The sequence below is a fragment of the Haemorhous mexicanus genome, unplaced genomic scaffold, assembly GCF_027477595.1.
Source record: "Haemorhous mexicanus isolate bHaeMex1 unplaced genomic scaffold, bHaeMex1.pri scaffold_212_ctg1, whole genome shotgun sequence".
Lineage (NCBI taxonomy): Eukaryota > Metazoa > Chordata > Aves > Passeriformes > Fringillidae > Haemorhous > Haemorhous mexicanus.
Window position 1 is genome coordinate 1,261 of NW_026776039.1, and position 21,888 is coordinate 23,148.

At 52.3% G+C, this 21,888-nt stretch overlaps 1 protein-coding gene across 1 annotated transcript; it reads left to right on the forward strand.

Annotated features, from left to right (window-relative positions):
• Positions 1 to 288: 288 nt before the first annotated feature.
• LOC132322930 (eukaryotic translation initiation factor 3 subunit C-like) lies at positions 289 to 19,965 on the forward strand (the record flags this gene model as incomplete). Its single annotated transcript, XM_059837687.1, is given in 9 exon segments — positions 289 to 326; positions 328 to 734; positions 3,419 to 3,578; positions 6,447 to 6,810; positions 9,098 to 9,257; positions 14,628 to 14,693; positions 16,422 to 16,509; positions 17,936 to 18,098; positions 19,616 to 19,965. Coding segments are annotated over 9 exon segments (1,526 nt in total), but the record flags the coding sequence as incomplete, so codon positions are not given.
• Positions 19,966 to 21,888: the final 1,923 nt, after the last annotated feature.

The window sequence follows — 21,888 nt, forward strand, 5'->3', positions numbered from 1 at the left end:
ACCTGGGGCTCACCTGGGGCTGACCTGGATGGGTTTTAAAGAACTTTAAGGGTTTTTTATGAGGACAGGTGAGCTCAGGTGTACCCAGGTGAGTGAGCCAGGTGATCCAGGTGTGTTGCAGAGTACATGGAGCACCTGAAGGTCCCAGATCCTCACCTGGGGCTCACCTGGAGCTCACCTGGGGCTCACCTGGATGGGGTTTTTTTTGGTTTTGGGGTTTTTTTTGGGTTTTTTTGGGGTTTAGGACCTCACCTGCCCCACCAGGTGAGTGACCCAGGTGTGTTGCAGAGTACGTGGAGCACCTGAAGGACGAGGGCCGCGTGTGCCCGCATCATCGCGCGGCTGCAGCGTTACCTGCAGGGCAAGGGCAGCCCCGAGGAGCTGTGCCGCGTTTACCTGCGCCGCGTCCTCCACACCTACTACAAGTTCGACTACGGCGCCGCCCGCAGGAAGGGCCAGGTGAGGGACGGCCAGGTGAGGGACGGCCAGGTGAGGAAGGACGGCCAGGTGAAGGAGGACGGCAAGGAGAAGGAGGACGGCAAGGAGAAGGAGGACGGGCAGGAGAAGGAGGCCGGGCAGAAGGACGGACAGGTGGAGGACGGACAGGTGAAGGAGGATGGACAGAAAGACGGACAGGTGAAGGAGGATGGACAGGTGAAGGAGGACGGACAGGTGAAGGAGGAGGAGGAGGAAGAGGAGGAGGATTCGGAGGCCTTGATGGAGAGGTTGTGCAGGTGAGGAGAGGTTGTGCAGGTGAGGGGCGCACCTGGATGGGGGGGATGCACCTGGGTGAGGGGGGACACACCTGGATGTGGGGGGATGCACCTGGAGGGGGTGGGATGCACCTGGATGGGGGGGGATGCACCTGGAGGGGGTGGGATGCACCTGGATGGGGGGGGATGCACCTGGGTGGGGGGGGACACACTGGAGGGGTGGGGACGCACCTGGGTGGGGGGGGACACACCTGGGTGGGGGGGATGCACCTGGATGGGGGGGGTGCACCTGGGTGGGGGGGGATGCACCTGGATGGGGGTGGGACACACCTGGATGGGGGGGGATGCACCTGGATGGGGGTGGGACACACCTGGGTGGGGGGGATGCACCTGGATGGGGGTGGGACACACCTGGGTGGGGGGGATGCACCTGGATGGGGGGGGATGCACCTGGATGGGGGGGTGCACCTGGGTGGGGGGGGATGCACCTGGATGGGGGTGGGACACACCTGGATGGGGGGGGATGCACCTGGATGGGGGTGGGACACACCTGGGTGGGGGGGATGCACCTGGATGGGGGGGGATGCACCTGGATGGGGGGGGAATGCACCTGGATGTGGGGGACACACCTGGATGGGGGGGATGCACCTGGATGGGTGGGGAAACACCTGGGTGGGGGGGGACACACCTGGAGGGGGGGGACACACCTGGATGTGGGGGGATGCACCTGGAGGGGGTGGGGATGCACCTGGGTGGGGGGGGACACACCTGGATGGGGGGGGACACCTGGATGGGGGGGGACACACACCTGGATACACCTGGATGGGGGGATGCACCTGGAGGGGGTGGGGACACACCTGGATGGGGGGTGGACACACCTGGATACACCTGGATGGGGTCAGGGCACACCTGGATGGGGTTGGAGCGCACCTGGATGCGTTAGGGACACACCTGGGTGGGGTCAGAACACACCTGGATGCGTTAGGGACACACCTGGGTGGGGTCAGAACACACCTGGATGCCTTAGGGACACACCTGGGTGGGGTCAGGGCACACCTGGGTGGGGTCAGGGCACACCTGGAGGGGGTGGGGACACACCTGGATGGGGTTGGAGCACACCTGGATACACCTGGATGGGTTAGGGACACACCTGGGTGGGGTCAGGGCACCTGGATGGGGTTGGAGCACACCTGGGTGGGAGAAACGGGGATAGGGACATACCTGGATGGGTTAGGGGCACACCTGAAGGGGGTGGTGACACACCTGGATGGGGTTGGAGCACACCTGGGTGAGGTTGGAGCACACCTGGATGGGGTTGGAGCACACCTGGGTGAGGTTGGAGCACACCTGGGTGAGGTTGGAGCACACCTGGATGGGGTTGGAGCACACCTGGATGGGGTCAGGGCACACCTGGGTGGGAGAAATGGGGATAGGGACACACCTGGGCACACCTGGATGGGGTCAGGACATACCTGGATGGGTTAGGGACACACCTGGGTGGGGTCAGGGCACACCTGGAGGGGATCAGGACATACCTGGGTGGGGGAAAAGAGGCAGGGACGCACCTGGGTGGGGGAAATGGGGACAGGGACACACCTGGGCACACCTGGATGGGATCAGGGCACACCTGGAGGGGGTCAGGGCACACCTGGATGGGTTAGGGACACACCTGGGTGGGAGAAATGGGGATAGGGACACACCTCGGCACACCTGGATGGGATCAGGGCATACCTGGATGGGTTAGGGACACACCTGGGTGGGGTCAGGGCACACCTGGATGGGGTCAGGGCACACCTGGATGGGGTTAGGACATACCTGGATGGGGGAAAAGAGGCAGGGACACACCTGGATGGGTTAGGGACACACCTGGGTGGGGGAAATGGGGACAGGGACACACCTGGGCACACCTGGATGGGATCAGGGCACACCTGGGTAGGGGATAAAGGGGTAGGGACACACCTGGGCACACCTGGATGGGGTCAGGACACACCTGGAGGGGTTGAGGGCACACCTGGATGGGATCAGGGCATACCTGGATAGGGGATAAAGGGGTAGGGACACACCTGGGCACACCTGGATAGGTTAGGGACACACCTGGGTGGGGTCAGGGCACACCTGGATGGGGTCAGGGCACACCTGGAGGGGGTTCGGACACACCTGGATACACCTGGATGGGGGAAAAGGGGTCTGGGACACACCTGGATGGGGTCAGGACACACCTGGATGGGTTAGGGACACACCACCTGGGTGGGGTCAAGAATCACCTGGATGGGGTCAGGGCACACCTGGAGGGGGTCAGAACACACCTGGATGGGTTAGGGACACACCTGGAGGGGGTCAAGAATCACCTGGATGGGGTCGGGGCACACCTGGAGGGGGTCAGAACACACCTGTTTCACCTGTCCAGGTGTGTCTCACCTGTCCAGGTGTGTCTCACCTGTCTCAGGGATGTCTCACCTGTTCTGGGAGTTCTCACCTGGGTGTAGGGCCTCACCTGTCCCTGAAATCTGGGGATTTTGGGGTCGTTCTCACCTGTCCAGGTGTGTCTCACCTGTCTCAGGGATGTCTCACCTGTTCTGGGAGTTCTCACCTGGGTTTAGGGCCTCACCTGTCCCTGAAATCTGGGGTTTTGGGGTTGAAATCTCGGGGGGTTTTGGGGTCGTTCTCACCTGGCCAGGTGTGTCTGAGCTGTCTCACCTGGGCAGGTTCGTGTACGCCAAGGACCGCACGGACCGGATCCGCACCTGCGCCATCCTGTGCCACATCTACCACCACGCCCTGCACAGCCGCTGGTACCGCGCCCGCGACCTGATGCTGATGTCACACCTGCAGGACAACATCCAGCACGCCGACCCACCTGTGCAGGTGAGAAAGGGTTAAACACACCTGGGCAGGTAAAGGGTTAAACACACCTCGGGGGTTAAACACACCTGGGCAGGTGAGAGTGACACACCTGGGCAGGTAAAGGGTTAAACACACCTGGGGGGGGTTAAACACACCTGTGCAGGTAAAGGGTTAAACACACCTGGGCAGGTGAGAAAGGGTTAAACACACCTGGGCGGGTGAGAAAGGGTTAAACACACCTGGGCGGGTGAGAAAGGGTTAAACACACCTGGGCAGGTGAGAAAGGGTTAAACACACCTGGGCAGGTGAGTCTGACACACCTGGGGGGGTTAAACACCACCTGGGCAGGTGAGAAAGGGTTAAACACACCTGGGCAGGTGAGTCTGACACACCTGGAGGGGTTAAACACACCTGCAGGACAACATCCAGCACACTGACCCACCTGTGCAGGTGAGAAAGGGGTTAAACACACCTGGGCAGGTAAAGGGTTAAACACACCTGGGGGGGGTTAAACACACCTGGGCAGGTAAAGGGTTAAACACACCTGGGCAGGTGAGACTGACACACCTGGAGGGGTTAAACACACCTGCAGGACAACATCCAGCACGCCGACCCACCTGTGCAGGTGAGAAAGGGTTAAACACACCTGGGCAGGTGAGAAAGGGTTAAACACACCTGGGCAGGTAAAGGGTTAAACACACCTGGGCAGGTGAGACTGACACACCTGGGGGGGTTAAACACCACCTGCAGGACAACATCCAGCACGCCGACCCACCTGGGCAGGTGAGAAAGGGTTAAACACACCTGGGCAGGTGAGTCTGACACACCTGGGGGGGTTAAACACACCTGGGCATGTAAAGGGTTAAACACACCTGGGGGGGGTTAAACACACCTGGGCAGGTAAAGGGTTAAACACACCTGGGCAGGTGAGACTGACACACCTGGAGGGGTTAAACACACCTGCAGGACAACATCCAGCACGCCGACCCACCTGTGCAGGTGAGAAAGGGTTAAACACACCTGGGCAGGTGAGAAAGGGTTAAACACACCTGGGCAGGTAAAGGGTTAAACACACCTGGGCAGGTGAGACTGACACACCTGGGGGGGTTAAACACCACCTGCAGGACAACATCCAGCACGCCGACCCACCTGGGCAGGTGAGAAAGGGTTAAACACACCTGGGCAGGTGAGAAAGGGTTAAACACACCTGGGCAGGTAAAGGGTTAAACACACCTGGGCAGGTGAGAAAGGGTTAAACACACCTGGGGGTGGTTAAACACACCTGGGCAGGTGAGAAAGGGTTAAACACACCTGCAGGACAACATCCAGCACGCCGACCCACCTGTGCAGGTGAGAAAGGGTTAAACACACCTGGGCAGGTGAGTCTGACACACCTGGGGGGGTTAAACACACCTGCAGGACAACATCCAGCATGCCGACCCACCTGTGCAGGTGAGAAAGGGTTAAACACACCTGGGCAGGTGAGTCTGACACACCTGGGCAGGTAAAGGGTTAAACACACCTGGGCAGGTGAGACTGACACACCTGGGCAGGTGAAGGGTTAAACACACCTGGGCATGTGAAGGGTTAAACACACCTGGGCAGGTGATTTGGACACACCTGGGCAGGTAAATCACACCTGTCCACCCGCCCACGAGCACAAACCAGCCCCACCCACCTCACCTGTCCCCACCTGTCCCCACCTGTGTCTCACCTGTCCCCACCTGTGTCCCACCTGTGTCCCACCTGTGTCCCACCTGTGCCTCACCTGTGTCTCACCTGTGTCCCACCTGTCCCACCTGTGTCCCACCTGTGTCTCACCTGTCCCCACCTGTGTCCCACCTGTGTCCCACCTGTGTCTCACCTGTCCCCACCTGTCCCCACCTGTGTCCCAGCTGTGTCTCGTCTGTGTCCCACCTGTGTCTCACCTGTGTCCCACCTGTGTCCCACCTGTGTCCCACCTGTGTCTCACCTGTGTCTCACCTGTGCCCTCACCTGTGCCCTCACCTGTGTCTCACCTGTGTCCCACCTGTGTCTCACCTGTGTCCCACCTGTCCCCACCTGTGTCCCACCTGTGTCCCACCTGTGTCCCGCCTGTGCCCTCACCTGTGTCCCACCTGTGTCTCACCTGTGTCCCACCTGTGTCTCACCTGTGTCCCACCTGTGTCCCACCTGTCCCCACCTGTGTCTCACCTATCCAGGACCTCCTCAACCCCTGCAGGTGCCGCCATTTTGTGACCTCCAAAAACTCCATTTCCACCCCAAAACCTCCACATTTTTTGCCCAAATTTGCCATTTTTCACCCCAAACCCCCTCACCTGTCCCTCACCTGTCCCCACCTGTGTCCCACCTGTGTCCCACCTGTGTCTCACCTGTCAGGGACCTTCGCAACACCTGGAGGTGCCGCCATTTTGTGACCTCCAAAAACTCCATTTCCACTCCTAACAATTGACCTTTTTTTGCCCAAATTTGCCATTTTTCACCCCAAACTTCCTCACCTGTGTCCCACCTGTCCCTCACCTGTGTCTCACCTGTGTCTCACCTGGGTCCCACCTGTGTCCCACCTGTCCTGGACCTCCTTAACACCTGCAGGTGCCGCCATTTTGTGACCTCCAAAAACTCCATTTCCACCCCAAAACCTCCACATCTTTTGCCCAAATTTGCCATTTTTCACCCCAAACCACCTCACCTGTCCCTCACCTGTGTCTCACCTGTGTCCCACCTGTCTCACCTGTGTCCCACCTGTCAGGGACCTCCTCAGCACCTGGAGGTGCCGCCATTTTGTGACCTCCAAAAACTCCATTTCCACCCCAAAACCTCCACATTTTTTGCCCAAATTTGCCATTTTTCACCCCAGAACCCCTCACCTGTCCCTCACCTGTCCCGCAGATCCTCTACAACCGCACCATGGTCCAGCTGGGCATCTGCGCCTTCCGCCAGGGGCTGATCAAGGACGCGCACAACGCCCTGCTGGACATCCAGAGCTCCGGCCGCGCCAAGGAGCTCCTGGGCCAGGGCCTCCTCCTGCGCAGCCTCCAGGAGCGCAACGCCGAGCAGGAGAAGGTGGAGAAGCGCCGCCAGGTGCCCTTCCACATGCACGTCAACCTGGAGCTGCTCGAGTGCGTCTACCTGGTGGCGGCCATGCTGCTGGAGATCCCCTACATGGCGGCGCACGAGTTCGACGCCCGCCGCAGGATGATCAGCAAGCAGTTCCACCACCAGCTGCGCGTCGGGGAGAGGCAGCCGCTGCTCGGTAGGAGGAGGAAGGAAATCCGGAGGTTTCGACCCGAAATTTGGGGGGGTTGAGGTCCAAAATTGGGGTTTTGAGGTCCATAACTACCTAAATTCAGTCTTGGTTTGGTTCTTTTATCTTTTAAAATGGCAGTCTTAGATCTTTTTGATGTTCCTCACACCAAGATCGGTTCTTTTGACCAAAATTTGGGGATTTTGACCCAAAATTGGGGTTTTGAGGTCCATAATGACCTAAATTCAGTCTTGGTTTGGTGTTTCTAGCCCTTAAAATGGCGATTTTAGATCTTCCTGAGGTTCCTCAGAGCAAAATCGGTTCTTTTGACCAAAATTTAGGGATTTTGACCCAAAATTGGGGGTTTGAGGTCCATAACTACCTAAATTCAGTCTTGGTTTGGTTTTTCCATCTCTTAAAATGGCGGTTCCAGATCTTCTTGGTGTTCCTCAGACCAAAATCAGTTCTTTTGACCAAAATTTAGGGATTTTGACCCAAAATGGGGTTTTTGAGGTCCGTAATGACCTAAATTCAGTCTTGGTTTGGTTTTTCCAGCTCTTAAAATGGCCATTCTAGATCTTCTTGATGTTCCTCACACCAAGATCGGTTCTTTTGACCAAAATCTGGGGATTTTGACCCAAAATTGGGTTTTTTGAGGTCCATAATCACCTAAATTCAGTCTTGGTTTGGTGTTTCCATCTCTTAAAATGGCCATTCTAGATCTTCTTTAGGTTCCTCAGACCAAAATCGGTTCTTTTGACCAAACTTTAGGGATTTTGACCCAAAATTGGGGTTTTGAGGTCCATAATGATCTTAATTCAGTCTTGGTTTGGTGTTTCTAGCCCTTAAAATGGCGATTTTAGATCTTCCTGAGGTTCCTCACACCAAAATCGGCTCTTTTGACCAAAATTTAGGGATTTTGACCCAAAATTGGGGTTTTGAGGTCCATAATGACCTAAATTCAGTCTTGGTTTGGTCCTTTTATCTTTTAAAATGGGGGTCTTAGATCTTCCAGAGGATCCTCAGACCATGGTTGGTGGTTTTTGACTAAATTTTAAGGTTTTCAGTTGAAATTTTGAGGTTTTGGGGTCAAAAATTACGTTTTGAGGTCCACAATTACCTAAATTCAGTCTTGGTTTGGTTGTTTTATCTCTTAAAATGGCGGGTTTAGATCTTCTGGAGGCTCCTCAGACCATGGTTGGTGGTTTTTGACTAAATTTAGGGGTTCTGAGTCAAAATTTTGAGGTTTTGAGGTCAAAATTGGGTTTTTAAGGTCCATAATGACCTTAATTCAGTCTTGGTTTGGTTTTTCCATCTCTTATGATGAAGGTTTTAGATCTTCTTGATGTTCCTCAAACCAAAATCAGTTCTTTTGACCAAAATTTAGGGATTTTGACCCAAAATTGGGGGTTTGAGGTCCATAATGACCTTAACTCAGTCTTGGTTTGGTCCTTTTATCTTTTAAAATGGTGGTCTTAGATCTTCTTGATGTTCCTCAGACCAAAATCAGTTCTTTTGACCAAAATTTAGGGATTTTGACCCAAAATTGGGTTTTTGAGGTCCATAATCACCTAAATTCAGTTTTGGTTTGGTTCTTTTATCTTTCAAAATGGCGGTTCCAGATCTTCTTGATGTTCCTCAGACCACAATCTGGGTTTTTTTTGCCCCAAATGAGCACTTTTTGACCAAAATTTGAGGATTTTGACCCAAATTTGGGTCCTCGAGCTCCATAATCACCTAAATTCGGTCTTGGTTTGGTTCTTCTCTCCAAAATTTGGGGATTTTGGACCTTCTTGATGTCCCTCACCAAAATTTGCCTTTTTTAGACCAAAAAAATGGGAAATTTTAGCCCAAAATTGACTTTATTTGCCCAAATTTCGCTTTTTTTGTCCTTAAATTCTCCCACCTGTCCCCAGGTGTCTCACCTGTGTCTCACCTGTGTCTCACCTGTGTCTCACCTGTGCCCTCACCTGTGTCTCACCTGTCCCCACCTGTGTCCCACCTGTCCCCACCTGTGTCTTACCTGTCCCCACCTGTGTCACACCTGTGTCTCACCTGTGTCCCACCTGTGTCTCACCTGTGCCTCACCTGTGTCCCACCATGTCCCACCTGTGTCTCACCTGTCCAGGACCTTCCCCACACCTGCAGGTGCCGCCATTTTGCGACCTCCAAAAATTCCATTTCCACCTCAAAAATTCCCCATTTTTTTGCCCAAATTTCGCATTTTTCGCCCCAAATTCCTCCCACTCATCCCCAGGTGTCTCACCTGTGTCCCACCTGTGTCCCACCTGCCCAGGTCCCCCCGAGTCCATGCGGGAGCACGTGGTGGCCGCCTCCAAGGCCATGAAGACGGGCGACTGGCGCCGCTGCCATCGCTTCGTGGTCAACGAGAAGATGAACGGCAAAGTCTGGGACCTGTTCCCCGAGGCCGACCAGGTGCGCGCCATGCTGGTCAGGTGAGTCCCACCTGCGCCCAGGTAACCAAAATCGGGGATTTGGGGCAGTTTTGGGCGGATTTTGGGGCATTTTTAGGTGATTTTTGGGGTTTTTTTGAGGATTTTTGGGGCTTTTTTAGAGGATTTTTGGGGGTTTTTTGAGGTTTTTTAGAGGGATTTTGGGGGATTTAAGGTGCTCAGGTGAGTTCCAGGTGAGTCTCACCTGCACCCAGGTGTGGCCAGGTAACTAAAAATGGGGATTTTGGGCAATTTTGGGCGGATTTTGGGGATTTTTGGGGCATTTTTAGGTGATTTTTGAGGTTTTTTTGAGGATTTTTGGGGCTTTTTTAGGGGATTTTTGGGGGTTTGTTTGGGGGTTTTTAGGGGATTTTGGGGGATTTGAGGGTCTCAGGTGAGTTCCAGGTGAGTCCCACCTGCGCCCAGGTAACCAAAATCGGGGATTTGGGGCAATTTTGGGGGATTTTGGGGCTTTTTTGAGGATTTTTGGGGCTTTTTTAGGGGATTTTTGGGGTTTTTTTTGAGGGGGTTTTTGGGGGATTTGAGGGTCTCAGGTGAGTTTCAGGTGAGTCCCACCTGCGCCCAGGTAACCAAAATCAAGGATTTGGGGCAGTTTTGGGCGGATTTTGGGGGTTTTTGGGGCATTTTTAGGTGATTTTTGGGTTTTTTTGAGGATTTTTGGGGCTTTTTTAGGTGATTTTTTGGGGTTTTTTGAGGGTTTTTAGGGGATTTTGGGGGATTTGAGGGTCTCAGGTGAGTTCCAGGTGAGTCTCACCTGTGCTCAGGTGTGGCCAGGTAACTTAAAATGGGGATTTTGGGCAATTTTGGGGGGATTTTGGGGATTTTTGGGGCATTTCTAGATGATTTTTGGGTGATTTTTGAGGGTTTTTTTTGAGGGGGATTTTGGGGGATTTGAGGGTCTCAGGTGAGTTCCAGGTGAGTCCCACCTGCGCCCAGGTAACCAAAATCGGGGATTTGGGGCAATTTTGTGGGATTTTGGGGATTTTTAGGTGATTTTTGGGGTTTTTTTGAGGATTTTTGGGGCTTTTTTAGGGGATTTTTGGGGTTTTTTTGAGGGGGTTTTTGGGGGATTTGAGGGTCTCAGGTGAGTTCCAGGTGAGTCTCACCTGTGCTCTGGTGTGGCCAGGTAACTAAAAATGGGGATTTTGGGCAATTTTGGGTCATTTTGGGGATTTTTGGGGCATTTTTAGGTGATTTTTGGGGTTGAGGGTTTTGAGGGGGTTTTTGGGGGATTTGAGGGTCTCAGGTGAGTTCCAGGTGAGTCCCACCTGCGCCCAGGTAACCAAAATCGGGGATTTTGGGCAATTTTGGGCGGATTTTGGGGATTTTTGGGTGATTTTTGGGGTTTTTTTGAGGATTTTTGGGGCTTTTTTAGGGGATTTTTGGGGTTTGTTTGGGGGTTTTGAGGGGATTTGAGGGTCTCAGGTGAGTTCCAGGTGAGTCCCACCTGCGCCCAGGTAACCAAAATCGGGGATTTGGGGCAATTTTGGGGGGATTTTGGGGGATTTTTTGGTGATTTTTGGGGTTTTTTTGAGGATTTTGGGGCTTTTTTTAGGGGATTATTGGGGGGGGTTTTGAGGGGGATTTTGGGGGATTTGAGGGTCTCAGGTGAGTTCCAGGTGAGTCTCACCTGCGCCCAGGTGTGGCCAGGTGACTAAAAATGGGGATTTTGGGCAATTTTGGGTGGATTTTGGGGCAATTTAGGGTGATTTTTGGGGTTTTTGGGGAGATTTTGGGGTAATTTTAGGCGGTTTTTGGGAGGGATTTAAGGTGCCCAGGTGAGTTCCAGGTGAGTCTCACCTGCACCCAGGTGTGGCCAGGTAACTAAAAATGGGGATTTGGGGCAATTTTGGGTCATTTTGGGGATTTTTGGGGCATTTTTAGGTGATTTTGGGGTTTTTTTGAGGATTTTTGGGGCTTTTTTAGGCGATTTTTGGAGGTTTTTTTGAGGGTTTTGAGGGGGATTTTGGGGATTTGAGGGTCTCAGGTGAGTTCCAGGTGAGTCTCACCTGTGCCCAGGTGTGGCCAGGTAACTAAAAATGGGGATTTTGGGCAATTTTGGGTGGATTTTGGGGTTTTTTGGGGCATTTTTAGGGGATTTGGGGTTTTTTTTGAGTTTTTTTGGGGCTTTTTTAGGGGATTTTGGGGGGTTTTTTGAGGGTTTTGAGGGGGATTTTGGGGGGATTTGAGGGTCTCAGGTGAGTTCCAGGTGAGTCCCACCTGCGCCCAGGTAACCAAAATCGGGGATTTGGGGCAATTTTGGGGGATTTTGGGGCTTTTTGGGGCATTTTTAGGTGATTTTTGGGGTTTTTTTGAGGGTTTTTGGGGCTTTTTTTAGGGGATTTTTGGGGTTTTTTTTGAGGGTTTTGAGGGGGATTTTGGGGGATTTGAGGGTCTCAGGTGAGTTCCAGGTGAGTCTCACCTGGGCCCAGGTGTGGCCAGGTAACGAAAAATGGGGATTTTGGGCAATTTTGGGGATTTTGGGGGCTTTTTTAGGTGATTTTTGGGTTTTTTTGTGGGTTTTGAGGGGGATTTTTGGGGGATTTGAAGGTCTCAGGTGAGTTCCAGGTGAGTCCCACCTGTGCCCAGGTAACCAAAATCAGGGATTTGGGGCAATTTTGGGCCAATTTTGGGGGTTTTTGGGGCATTTTTGGGTGATTTTTGGGGTTTTTATGAGGATTTTTGGGGCTTTTTTAGGGGATTTTTGGGGTTTTTTTTGAGGGGATTTTGGGGGGATTTGAGGGTCTCAGGTGAGTTCCAGGTGAGTCCCACCTGCGCCCAGGTAACCAAAATCGGGGATTTGGGGGGATTTTGGGGGTTTTTGGGGCATTTTTAGGGGATTTTTGGGGTTTTTTGAGGATTTTTGGGTCATTTTTAGGGGATTTTTGGGGGTTTTTTTGAGGATTTTTAGAGGGATTTTGGGGGATTTGAGGGTCTCAGGTGAGTTCCAGGTGAGTCCCACCTGCGCTCAGGTGTGCCCAGGTAACTAAAAATGGGGATTTTGGGCAATTTTGGGGGGATTTTGGGGGTTTTTGGGGCTTTTTTAGGTGATTTTTGGGGTTTTTTTGAGGATTTTTGGGGGTTTTTTGAGGGTTTTGAGGGGGATTTTTGGGGGATTTGAGGGTCTCAGGTGAGTTCCAGGTGAGTCCCACCTGCGCCCAGGTGTGGCCAGGTAACTAAAAATGGGAATTTTGGGCAATTTTGGGGGATTTTTGGGGGATTTTTTGGTGATTTTTTGGGGTTTTTTGAGGATTTTTGGGGCTTTTTTTGAGGATTTTTGGGGGTTTTTGAGGGGGATTTTTGGGGGATTTGAGGGTCTCAGGTGAGTTCCAGGTGAGTCTCACCTGCGCCCAGGTAACCAAAATCGGGGATTTGGGGCAATTTTGGGCGGATTTTGGGGGTTTTTGGGGCATTTTTAGGTGATTTTTGGGGGTTTTTTTGAGGATTTTTGGGGCATTTTTAGGGGATTTTTGGGGCTTTTTTTGAGGGTTTTGAGGGGGATTTTGGGGGATTTGAGGGTCTCAGGTGAGTTCCAGGTGAGTCCCACCTGCGCCCAGGTAACCAAAATCGGGGATTTGGGGCGATTTTGGGGGATTTTGGGGGATTTTTAGGTGATTTTGGGGTTTTTTAGGGGATTTTTGGGGCTTTTTTAGGGGATTTTTGGGGGTTTTTTGAGGGTTTTGAGGGCGTTTTTGGGGGATTTGAGGGTCTCAGGTGAGTTCCAGGTGAGTCTCACCTGTGCCCAGGTGTGGCCAGGTAACTAAAAATGGGGATTTTGGGCATTTTTGGGGGATTTTGGACCATTTTGGGTCATTTTGGGGCCATTTTGGGTCATTTTGGGGCCATTTTTCACCATTTTGGGTCATTTTGGGGGTTGGGGAGGATTTGGGGGGTTTGTGGGCGTGCCCAGGTGTGCCCAGGTGTGGGAATTTGGGTCATTTTGGGGCCATTTTGGGTCATTTTGGACCATTTTGGGTCATTTTGGGGGATGGGGAGGATTCTGGGAGTTCGTGGGCGTGGCCAGGTGAGCCCAGGTGTGGGAATTTGGGTCATTTTGGACCATTTTTGGTCATGTTGGGGCCATTTTGGGTCATTTTGGGGCCATTTTTCACCATTTTGGGTCATTTTGGGCCATTTTGGGTCATTTTGGAGCATTTTTGGTCATTTTGGGGGTTGGGGAGGATTTGGGGGTTCGTGGGCGTGGCCAGGTGTGCCCAGGTGAGGGAATTTGGGTCATTTTGGGGCCATTTTGGGTTATTTTGGGGGTTGGAGAGGATTTGGGGGGGTTTGTGGGCGTGCCCAGGTGTGCCAGGTAAGAGAATTTGGGTCATTTTGGGGTCATTTTTGGGGCCATTTTGGGTCATTTTGGGGGTTGGGGAGGATTTTAGGGGTTTGTGGGCGTGGCCAGGTGTGCCCAGGTGTGCCCAGGTGTGGGAATTTGGGTCATTTTGGGGCCATTTTGGACCATTTTGGGTCATTTTGGGGGTTGGAGAGGATTTGGGGGTTTGTGGGCGTGCCCAGGTGTGCCCAGGTGTGCCCAGGTAAGGGAATTTGGGTCATTTTGGGGCCATTTTGGGTCATTTTGGACCATTTTGGGTCATTTTGGGGGTTGGAGAGGATTTGGGGGAGTTGTGGGCGTGGCCAGGTGTGCCCAGGTGTGGGAATTTGGGTCATTTTGGGGCCAATTTTCACCATTTTGGGTCATTTTGGGTCATTTTGGGGGTTGGGGAGGATTTTGGGGGTTCGTGGGCGTGGCCAGGTGTGCCCAGGTGTGCCCAGGTGAGGGAATTTGGGTCATTTTGGGGCCATTTTTCACCATTTTGGGTAATTTTTGGTCATTTTGGGCCATTTTGGGGTCATTTTGGGGGTTGGGGAGGATTTTAGGGGTTTGTGGGCGTGGCCAGGTGTGCCCAGGTGTGCCCAGGTGTGGCCAGGTGAGGGAATTTGGGTCATTTTGGGCTATTTTGGGTCATTTTGGGGCCATTTTGGGACATTTTGGGGGTTGAGGAGGATTCTGGGGGTTTGTGGGCGTGGCCAGGTGTGCCCAGGTGTGCCCAGGTGTGCCCAGGTGTGCCCAGGTGTGGGAATTTGGGCCATTTTGGGGCCATTTTGGGGCCATTTTTCACCATTTTGGGTCATTTTGGGGCCATTTTTGGTCATTTTGGGTCATTTTGGGGCCATTTTGGACCATTTTGGGTCATTTTGGGGCCATTTTTCACCATTTTGGGTCATTTTGGGGTCATTTTGGGTTATTTTGGGGGTTGGGGAGGATTTGGGGGTTTGTGGGCGTGGCCAGGCGTGCCCAGGTGTGCCCAGGTGTGCCCAGGTGTGCCCCCCGTGTCCCCTCCCCAGGAAGATCCAGGAGGAGTCGCTGCGCACGTACCTGTTCACCTACAGCAGCGTCTACGACTCCATCAGGTGAGGCAGCTCTGGGGCAAAAAACGGAAATTTTGGGTCAAAAAACGGGGGATTTTGGGGGGAAAATTGGGAATTTTTGAGGGGAAAATTGGGAATTTAGAGGGGAAAAAATGTGAATTTTGAGGGGAAAAATTGTGAATTTTGGGGGAAAAAAATCTGAATTTTGAGGGAAAAAAAATCTGAATTTTGAGGGGAAAAAATGTGAATTTTGAGGGGAAAAAATCTGAATTTTGAGGGAAAAAATTGTGAATTTTGAGGGAAAAATTTGGGAATTTTGAGGGCAAAAGATTCTGAATTTTGAGGGAAAAATTGTGAATTTTGAGGGGAAAAATTGTAACTTTTGAGGGAAAAAAATCTGAATTTTGAGGGAAAAAAATTTGAATTTTGAGGGAAAAAAAGGGGGATTTGGAGCCTAAAAATGGTGAATTTTGAATCTAAAAATGGTGAATTTTGAGGTAAAAATATGTAAATTTTGGAACTAAAAACTTGAGAATTTTGAGGTAAAATTGTGAATTTTTGAGGTAAAAAATGGCAAATTTTGAGCTGAAAAGGGTGAATTATTTTGAGGTAAAAAATGGTGAATTTTGAGCCTAAAAGTTGTGATATGAGTAGGGGAAAATGTGAAGTTTTTGGGGAAAAAAAGTCAATTTTTGAGGTAAAAAAGATGAAAAAAATGGCGAGTTTTGAGGGAAAATTGTGAATTTTCAAAGTCATAAATTGCGAGGTTGGAGGTACAAATATGGGTAAAAAAAGGTGAATTTTAGGGGGAAAAAAATGTGAATTTTGAGGTAAAATTATGTGAGTTTTGAGGTAAAAAAAGCTGAATTGTGGGGTAAAAAATGGCCAATTTTGGGGTGAAAAATGGCCAATTTTGGGGTGAAAAATGGCCAATTTTGGGGTGAAAAATGGCCAATTTTGGGGTGAAAAATGGCCAATTTGGGGGTAAAAAATGGCCAATTTTGGGGGTAAAAAATGGCCAATTTTGGGATAAAAAATGGCCAATTTTGGGATAAAAATGGCCAATTTTGGGATAAAAATGGCCAATTTTGGGGGTAAAAAATGGCCAATTTTGGGGGGTAAAAAATGGCCAATTTTGGGGTAAAAAATGGCCAATTTTGGGGTGAAAAATGGCCAATTTTGGGGTAAAAAACGGCCAATTTTGGGGTAAAAATGGCTAATTTTGGGGTAAAAAATGGCCAATTTTGGGGTAAAAAATGGTCAATTTTGGGGTAAAAAATGGCCAATTTTGGGGTGAAAAATGGCCAATTTTGGGGTGAAAAATAGCCAATTTTGGGGGTAAAAAATGGCCAATTTTGGGGTGAAAAATGGCCAATTTTGGGATAAAAAATGGCCAATTTTGGGGTAAAAAAATGGCCAAATTTGGGGTGAAAAATGGCCAATTTTGGGGTAAAAAATGGCCAATTTTGGGGTGAAAAATGGCCAATTTTGGGGGTAAAAAATGGCCAATTTTGGGGGTAAAAAATGGCCAATTTTGGGGTAAAAAATGGCCAATTTTGGGGTGAAAAATGGCCAATTTTGGGGGTAAAAAATGGCCAATTTTGGGGTGAAAAATGGCCAATTTTGGGGTGAAAATGGCCAATTTTGGGGTAAAAAAATTGTGAATTTTTGAATTAAAATCGAGTGAGTTTTAAGGCAAAAAAAGGTGAATTTTGATGTAAAAAAATGCAAATTTGGGGTTCAAAAAAGGAATAAATTGTGATTGGGCAGCATGGAGACGCTGGCGGCCATGTTTGAGCTGGACCTGCCCACGGTGCACGGCATCATCAGCAAGATGATCATCAACGAGGAGCTGATGGTGAGGGACACCTGGGACAGGTGTGGGGACACCTGGGACAGGTGTGGGGACACCTGGGGACAGGTGGGAGCTCACCTGGGGATGATTTGGGATCAATTTGGGGTCAATTTGGGGCAGTTTTGGGGTTACCTGTGGGGCCAGGTGTGACCTCACCTGAGGACAGGTGTGAGCTCCCCTGGGGACAGGTGTGGGGACACCTGGGACAGGTGTGACCTCACCTGGGGCCAGGTGTGAGCTCACCTGGGGACAGGTGGGACCTCACCTGGGGGTGATTTGGGGTCAATTTGGGGGATTTGGGGTCAATTTGGGGCAGTTTTGGGGCAGTTTTGGGGTTACCTGTTGGGCCAGGTGTGACCTCACCTGGGGACAGGTGAGACGTCACCTGGGGGGTGATTTGGGGTCAATTTGGGATATTTGGGGCAGTTTTGGGGCCCTTTTGGGGCAGTTTTGGGGTTACCTGTGGGGCCAGGTGTGAGCTCACCTGAGGACAGGTGTGACCTCACCTGGGGACAGGTGTTCTCACCTGTGGGCAGGTGTGGCCTCATCTCTGGCAGTGATTTGAGGTCACTTTGGGTGATTTGGGGTCAGGTTTGGGGCCATTTTGGGGTGGTTTGGGGCCATTTTGGGCAGGTTTCAGGTGGGTTTTGGGGGGTTACCTGTAGCACAGGTGAGTCTCACCTGGGCACACCTGCAGGCCTCGCTGGACCAGCCCAAAACCACCACGAGGATGGAGAAGCCCAAATGGGGCCATTTTGGGGTGGTTTGGGGCCATTTTGGGGTGGTTTGGGGCCATTTTGGGGTGATTTCAGGTGGGTTTTGGGGGGTTACCTGTAGCACAGGTGAGTCTCACCTGGGCACACCTGCAGGCCTTGCTGGACCAGCCCAAAACCACCACGAGGATGGAGAAGCCCAAATGGGGCCATTTTGGGGTGGTTTGGGGCCATTTTGGGGTGGTTTGGGGCCATTTTGGGGTGGTTTGGGGCCATTTTGGGGTGGTTTGGGGCCATTTTGGGGTGATTTCAGGTGGGTTTTTGGGGGGTTACCTGTAGCACAGGTGAGTCTCACCTGGGCACACCTGCAGGCCTCGCTGGACCAGCCCAAAACCACCACGAGGATGGAGAAGCCCAAATGGGGCCATTTTGGGGTGGTTTGGGGCCATTTTGGGGTGGTTTGGGGCCATTTTGGGGTGATTTCAGGTGGGTTTTGGGGGGTTACCTGTAGCACAGGTGAGTCTCACCTGGGCACACCTGCAGGCCTTGCTGGACCAGCCCAAAACCACCACGAGGATGGAGAAGCCCAAATGGGGCCATTTTGGGGTGGTTTGGGGCCATTTTGGGGTGGTTTGGGGCCATTTTGGGGTGGTTTCAGGTGGGTTTTTGGGGGGTTACCTGTAGCACAGGTGAGTCTCACCTGGGCACACCTGCAGGCCTCGCTGGACCAGCCCACGGCCACGGTGATGATGCACCGGACGGAGCCGACGGCCACGCAGAACCTGGCGCTGCAACTGGCCGAGAAGTTGGGGAACCTGGTGGAGAACAACGAGCGGGTGCTGGACCAGAGACAGGGAGCCTACGGGGGGTACTTCAGAGGTGAGCACACCTGGGCACACCTGGGGCACACCTGGGCACACCTGGGGCACACCTGGGGCACAACTTGGGTACACCTGGATACGCCTGGATGCACTTAGGGCACACCTGGACATACCTGGATACACCTGGGCACATCTGGATACACCTGGGTACACCTGGGGCACACCTGGATACACCTGGGGAACACCTGAGGCACACCTAGATGCACCTGGGCACACCTGGATACACCTGGGGCACACCTGGATACACCTGGGGCACACCTGGATACACCTGGACATACCTGGATACACCTGGGCACATCTGGATACACCTGGGTACACCTGGGGCACACCTGGATACACCTGGGGAACACCTGAGGCACACCTAGATGCACCTGGGCACACCTAGATACAACTGGGCCACACCTGAACATACCTGGGGCATACCTGGGCACACCTGGGGCAGACCTGGATACACCTGGGGCACACCTGGATACACCTGGGCACACTTAGATACACCTGGGCATACCTGGATACACCTGGGCACACCTGGGGCATACCTGGGCACACCTGGGGCACACCTGGACACACCTAGATACACCTAGGGCACAACTGGACACACCTGGGGTACACCTGGATACACCTGGGGCATACCTGGATACACCTGGGCCACACCTGGGCACACCTGAGTACACCTGGGCCACACCTGGGTACACCTGGGCCACACCTGGATACACCTGGGGCACACCTGGATACACCTGGGCCACACCTGGATACACCTGGGCATACCTGGATACACCTGGGCACACCTGGACACACCTAGATACACCTAGGGCACAACTGGACACACCTGGGGTACACCTGGATACACCTGGGTACACTTGGATACACCTGGGGCGTACCTGGGCACACCTGGATACACCTGAGCCACACCTGGATACACCTGGGGCACACCTGGCACACCTGGGTCATACCTGGGCACACCTGCGTACACCTGGATACACCTGGGCACACCTGGGTACACCTGGGCACACCTGGGTACACCTGGGTCATACCTGGGCACACCTGGCCACACCTGTGCCACACCTGGGCACACCTGGGCACACCTGCGTACACCTGGATACACCTGGACACACCTGGGTACACGTGGGGCATACCTGGGCACACCTAGATACACCTGGGCCACACCTGGATACACCTGGGCCACACCTGGGTACACGTGGGGCATACCTGGGCACACCTAGATACACCTGGGGCACACCTGGACACACCTGGGTACACCTGGGGCACACCTGGATACACCTGGGCCACACCTGGATACACCTGGGCACACCTAGATACACCTGGGGCACACCTGGGTACACCTGGGCACACCTGGGTACACCTGGGTCATACCTGGGCACACCTGGGTACACCTGGATACACCTGGACACACCTGGGTACACGTGGGGCATACCTGGGCACACCTAGATACACCTGGGGCACACCTGGACACACCCGAGCCCCGCCCCGCTCTCACCTGTCCATCTCTCCCTCCAGACCAGAAAGATGGCGGATACCGCAAGGGCGACGGGTACCTGCGGCGCGGCGGCTTCCGGCAGGAACGCAGCAACTACTGAGGCACACCTGGCCCGCAGAGACACACCTGGCCCACAGCGGGACCCTCACCTGCCCCAGAGATCCATCACCTGCCCCACAGAACCCTCACCTGTTCTGAAAATCCCCACAGCTGGGCAAAGAGCCATCACCTGCCCCACAGAGGCCTCACCTGCCCCACAGAGGCCTCACCTGCCCCACAGAGGCCTCACCTGCCCCATAGGTCCCTCACCTGTTCCATCGAGGGTCCCGCGGCTGGAAATTAATAAATGAGTAATTAAAGACTGCGTTAATGAGGCGTTAATTTGTGCGTTAATGAGGGGAGGGGCGGGGCCTGCCCCATAGATCCTCGCTCTGCCCCACAAGTGATCCCCCAAAGCTCCTCCCCTCACGTTTTCCCGCCTTTTTTCTCCCCCTCACGTTTTCCCGCCTTTTTTCTCCCCCTCACATTTTCCTGCCTTTTTTCTCCCTTTACGTTTTCCCGCCATTTTCTTTCCCTCACTTTTTCCCACCTTTTTTACTCCCTCACATTTTCCCGCCTTTTTTCTCCCTTTATGTTTTCCCGCCTTTTTCCCCCCCTCACATTTTCCCGCCTTTTTTAGCCCCTCACATTTTCCCGCCTTTTTTACCCCTTCACATTTTCCCGCCTTTTTTACTGCCTCACATTTTCCCGCCTTTTTTACTGCCTCACATTTTCCCGCCTTTTTTACCCCTTTATGTTTTCCCACCTTTTTTACCCCCTCACATTTTCCCACCTTTTTCACTCCCTCACATTTTCCCGTCTTTTTTCAGCCCCTCACATTTTTCCGCCTTTTTTACCCCCTCACATTTTCCCGCCTTTTTCACTCCCTCACATTTTCCCATCTTTTTCTTCCCCTCACGTTTTCCCGCTTTTTTTACCCCCTCACATTTTCCCGCCTTTTTTCTCCCCTTCACATTTTTCCACCTTTTTCACCCCCTCACGTTTTCCCACCTTTTTTATCCCCTCACATTTTCCCGCCTTTTTCTTCCCCTCACGTTTTCCCGCCTTTTTCCTCTCCTCACATTTTCCCGCCTTTTTTATCCCCTCACATTTTTCTGCCTTTTTTACCCCCTCACATTTTCCCGCCTTTTTTACCCCCTCACATTTTCCCGCCTTTTTTCTCCCCTCACATTTTCCCGCCTTTTTTACCCCCTCACATTTTCCCGCCTTTTTTCTCCCCTCACATTTTCCCGCCTTTTTTCTCCCCTCACATTTTCCCGCCTTTTTCACTCCCTCACATTTTCCCCGCCTTTTTTCTCCCTTTACGTTTTCCCGCCTTTTTCTTCCCCTCACGTTTTCCCGCCTTTTTCCTCTCCTCACATTTTCCCGCCTTTTTTCTCCCCTCATGTTTTTTTGCCTTCTTTACTCCCTCACATTTTCCCGCCTTTTTTCTCCCTTTACGTTTTCCCGCCTTTTTTACCCCCTCACATTTTCCCGCCTTTTTTCTCCCCTCACATTTTCCCGCCTTTTTTACCCCCTCACATTTTCCTGCCTTTTTTCTCCCCTCACATTTTCCCGCCTTTTTTCTCCCCTCATGTTTTCTTGCCTTTTTTACTCAATCATATTTCCTGCCTATTTTACCCCCTCACGTTTTCCCGCCTTTTTTCTCCCCCTCACGTTTTCCCGCCTTTTTTACCCCCTCACGTTTTCCCGCCTTTTTCTTCCCCTCACGTTTTCCCGCCTTTTTCACTCCCTCACATTTTCCCGCCTTTTTCACTCCCTCACATTTTCCTGCCTTTTTCACTCCCCTCACATTTTCCCGCCTTTTTTAGCCCCTCACATTTTCCAGCCTTTTTTACCCCTTCACATTTTCCCGCCTTTTTTACTGCCTCACATTTTCCCACCTTTTTTACCCCCTCACATTTTCCCACCTTTTTTACCCCTTTATGTTTTCCCACCTTTTTTACCCCCTTACATTTTCCCACCTTTTTCACTCCCTCACATTTTCCCGTCTTTTTTCACCCCCTCACATTTTCCCACCTTTTTTCTCCCCTCACATTTTCCCGCCTTTTTTACCCCTTCACATTTTCCTGCCTTTTTTCTCCCCTCACACTTTCCCACCTTTTTCTTCCCCTCACATTTTCCCGCCTTTTTTACTCCCTCACATTTTCCCGCCTTTTTCACTCCCTCACATTTTCCCACCTTTTTTACCCCCCCTCACGTTTTCCCGCCTTTTTTCTCCCATCATGGCTTC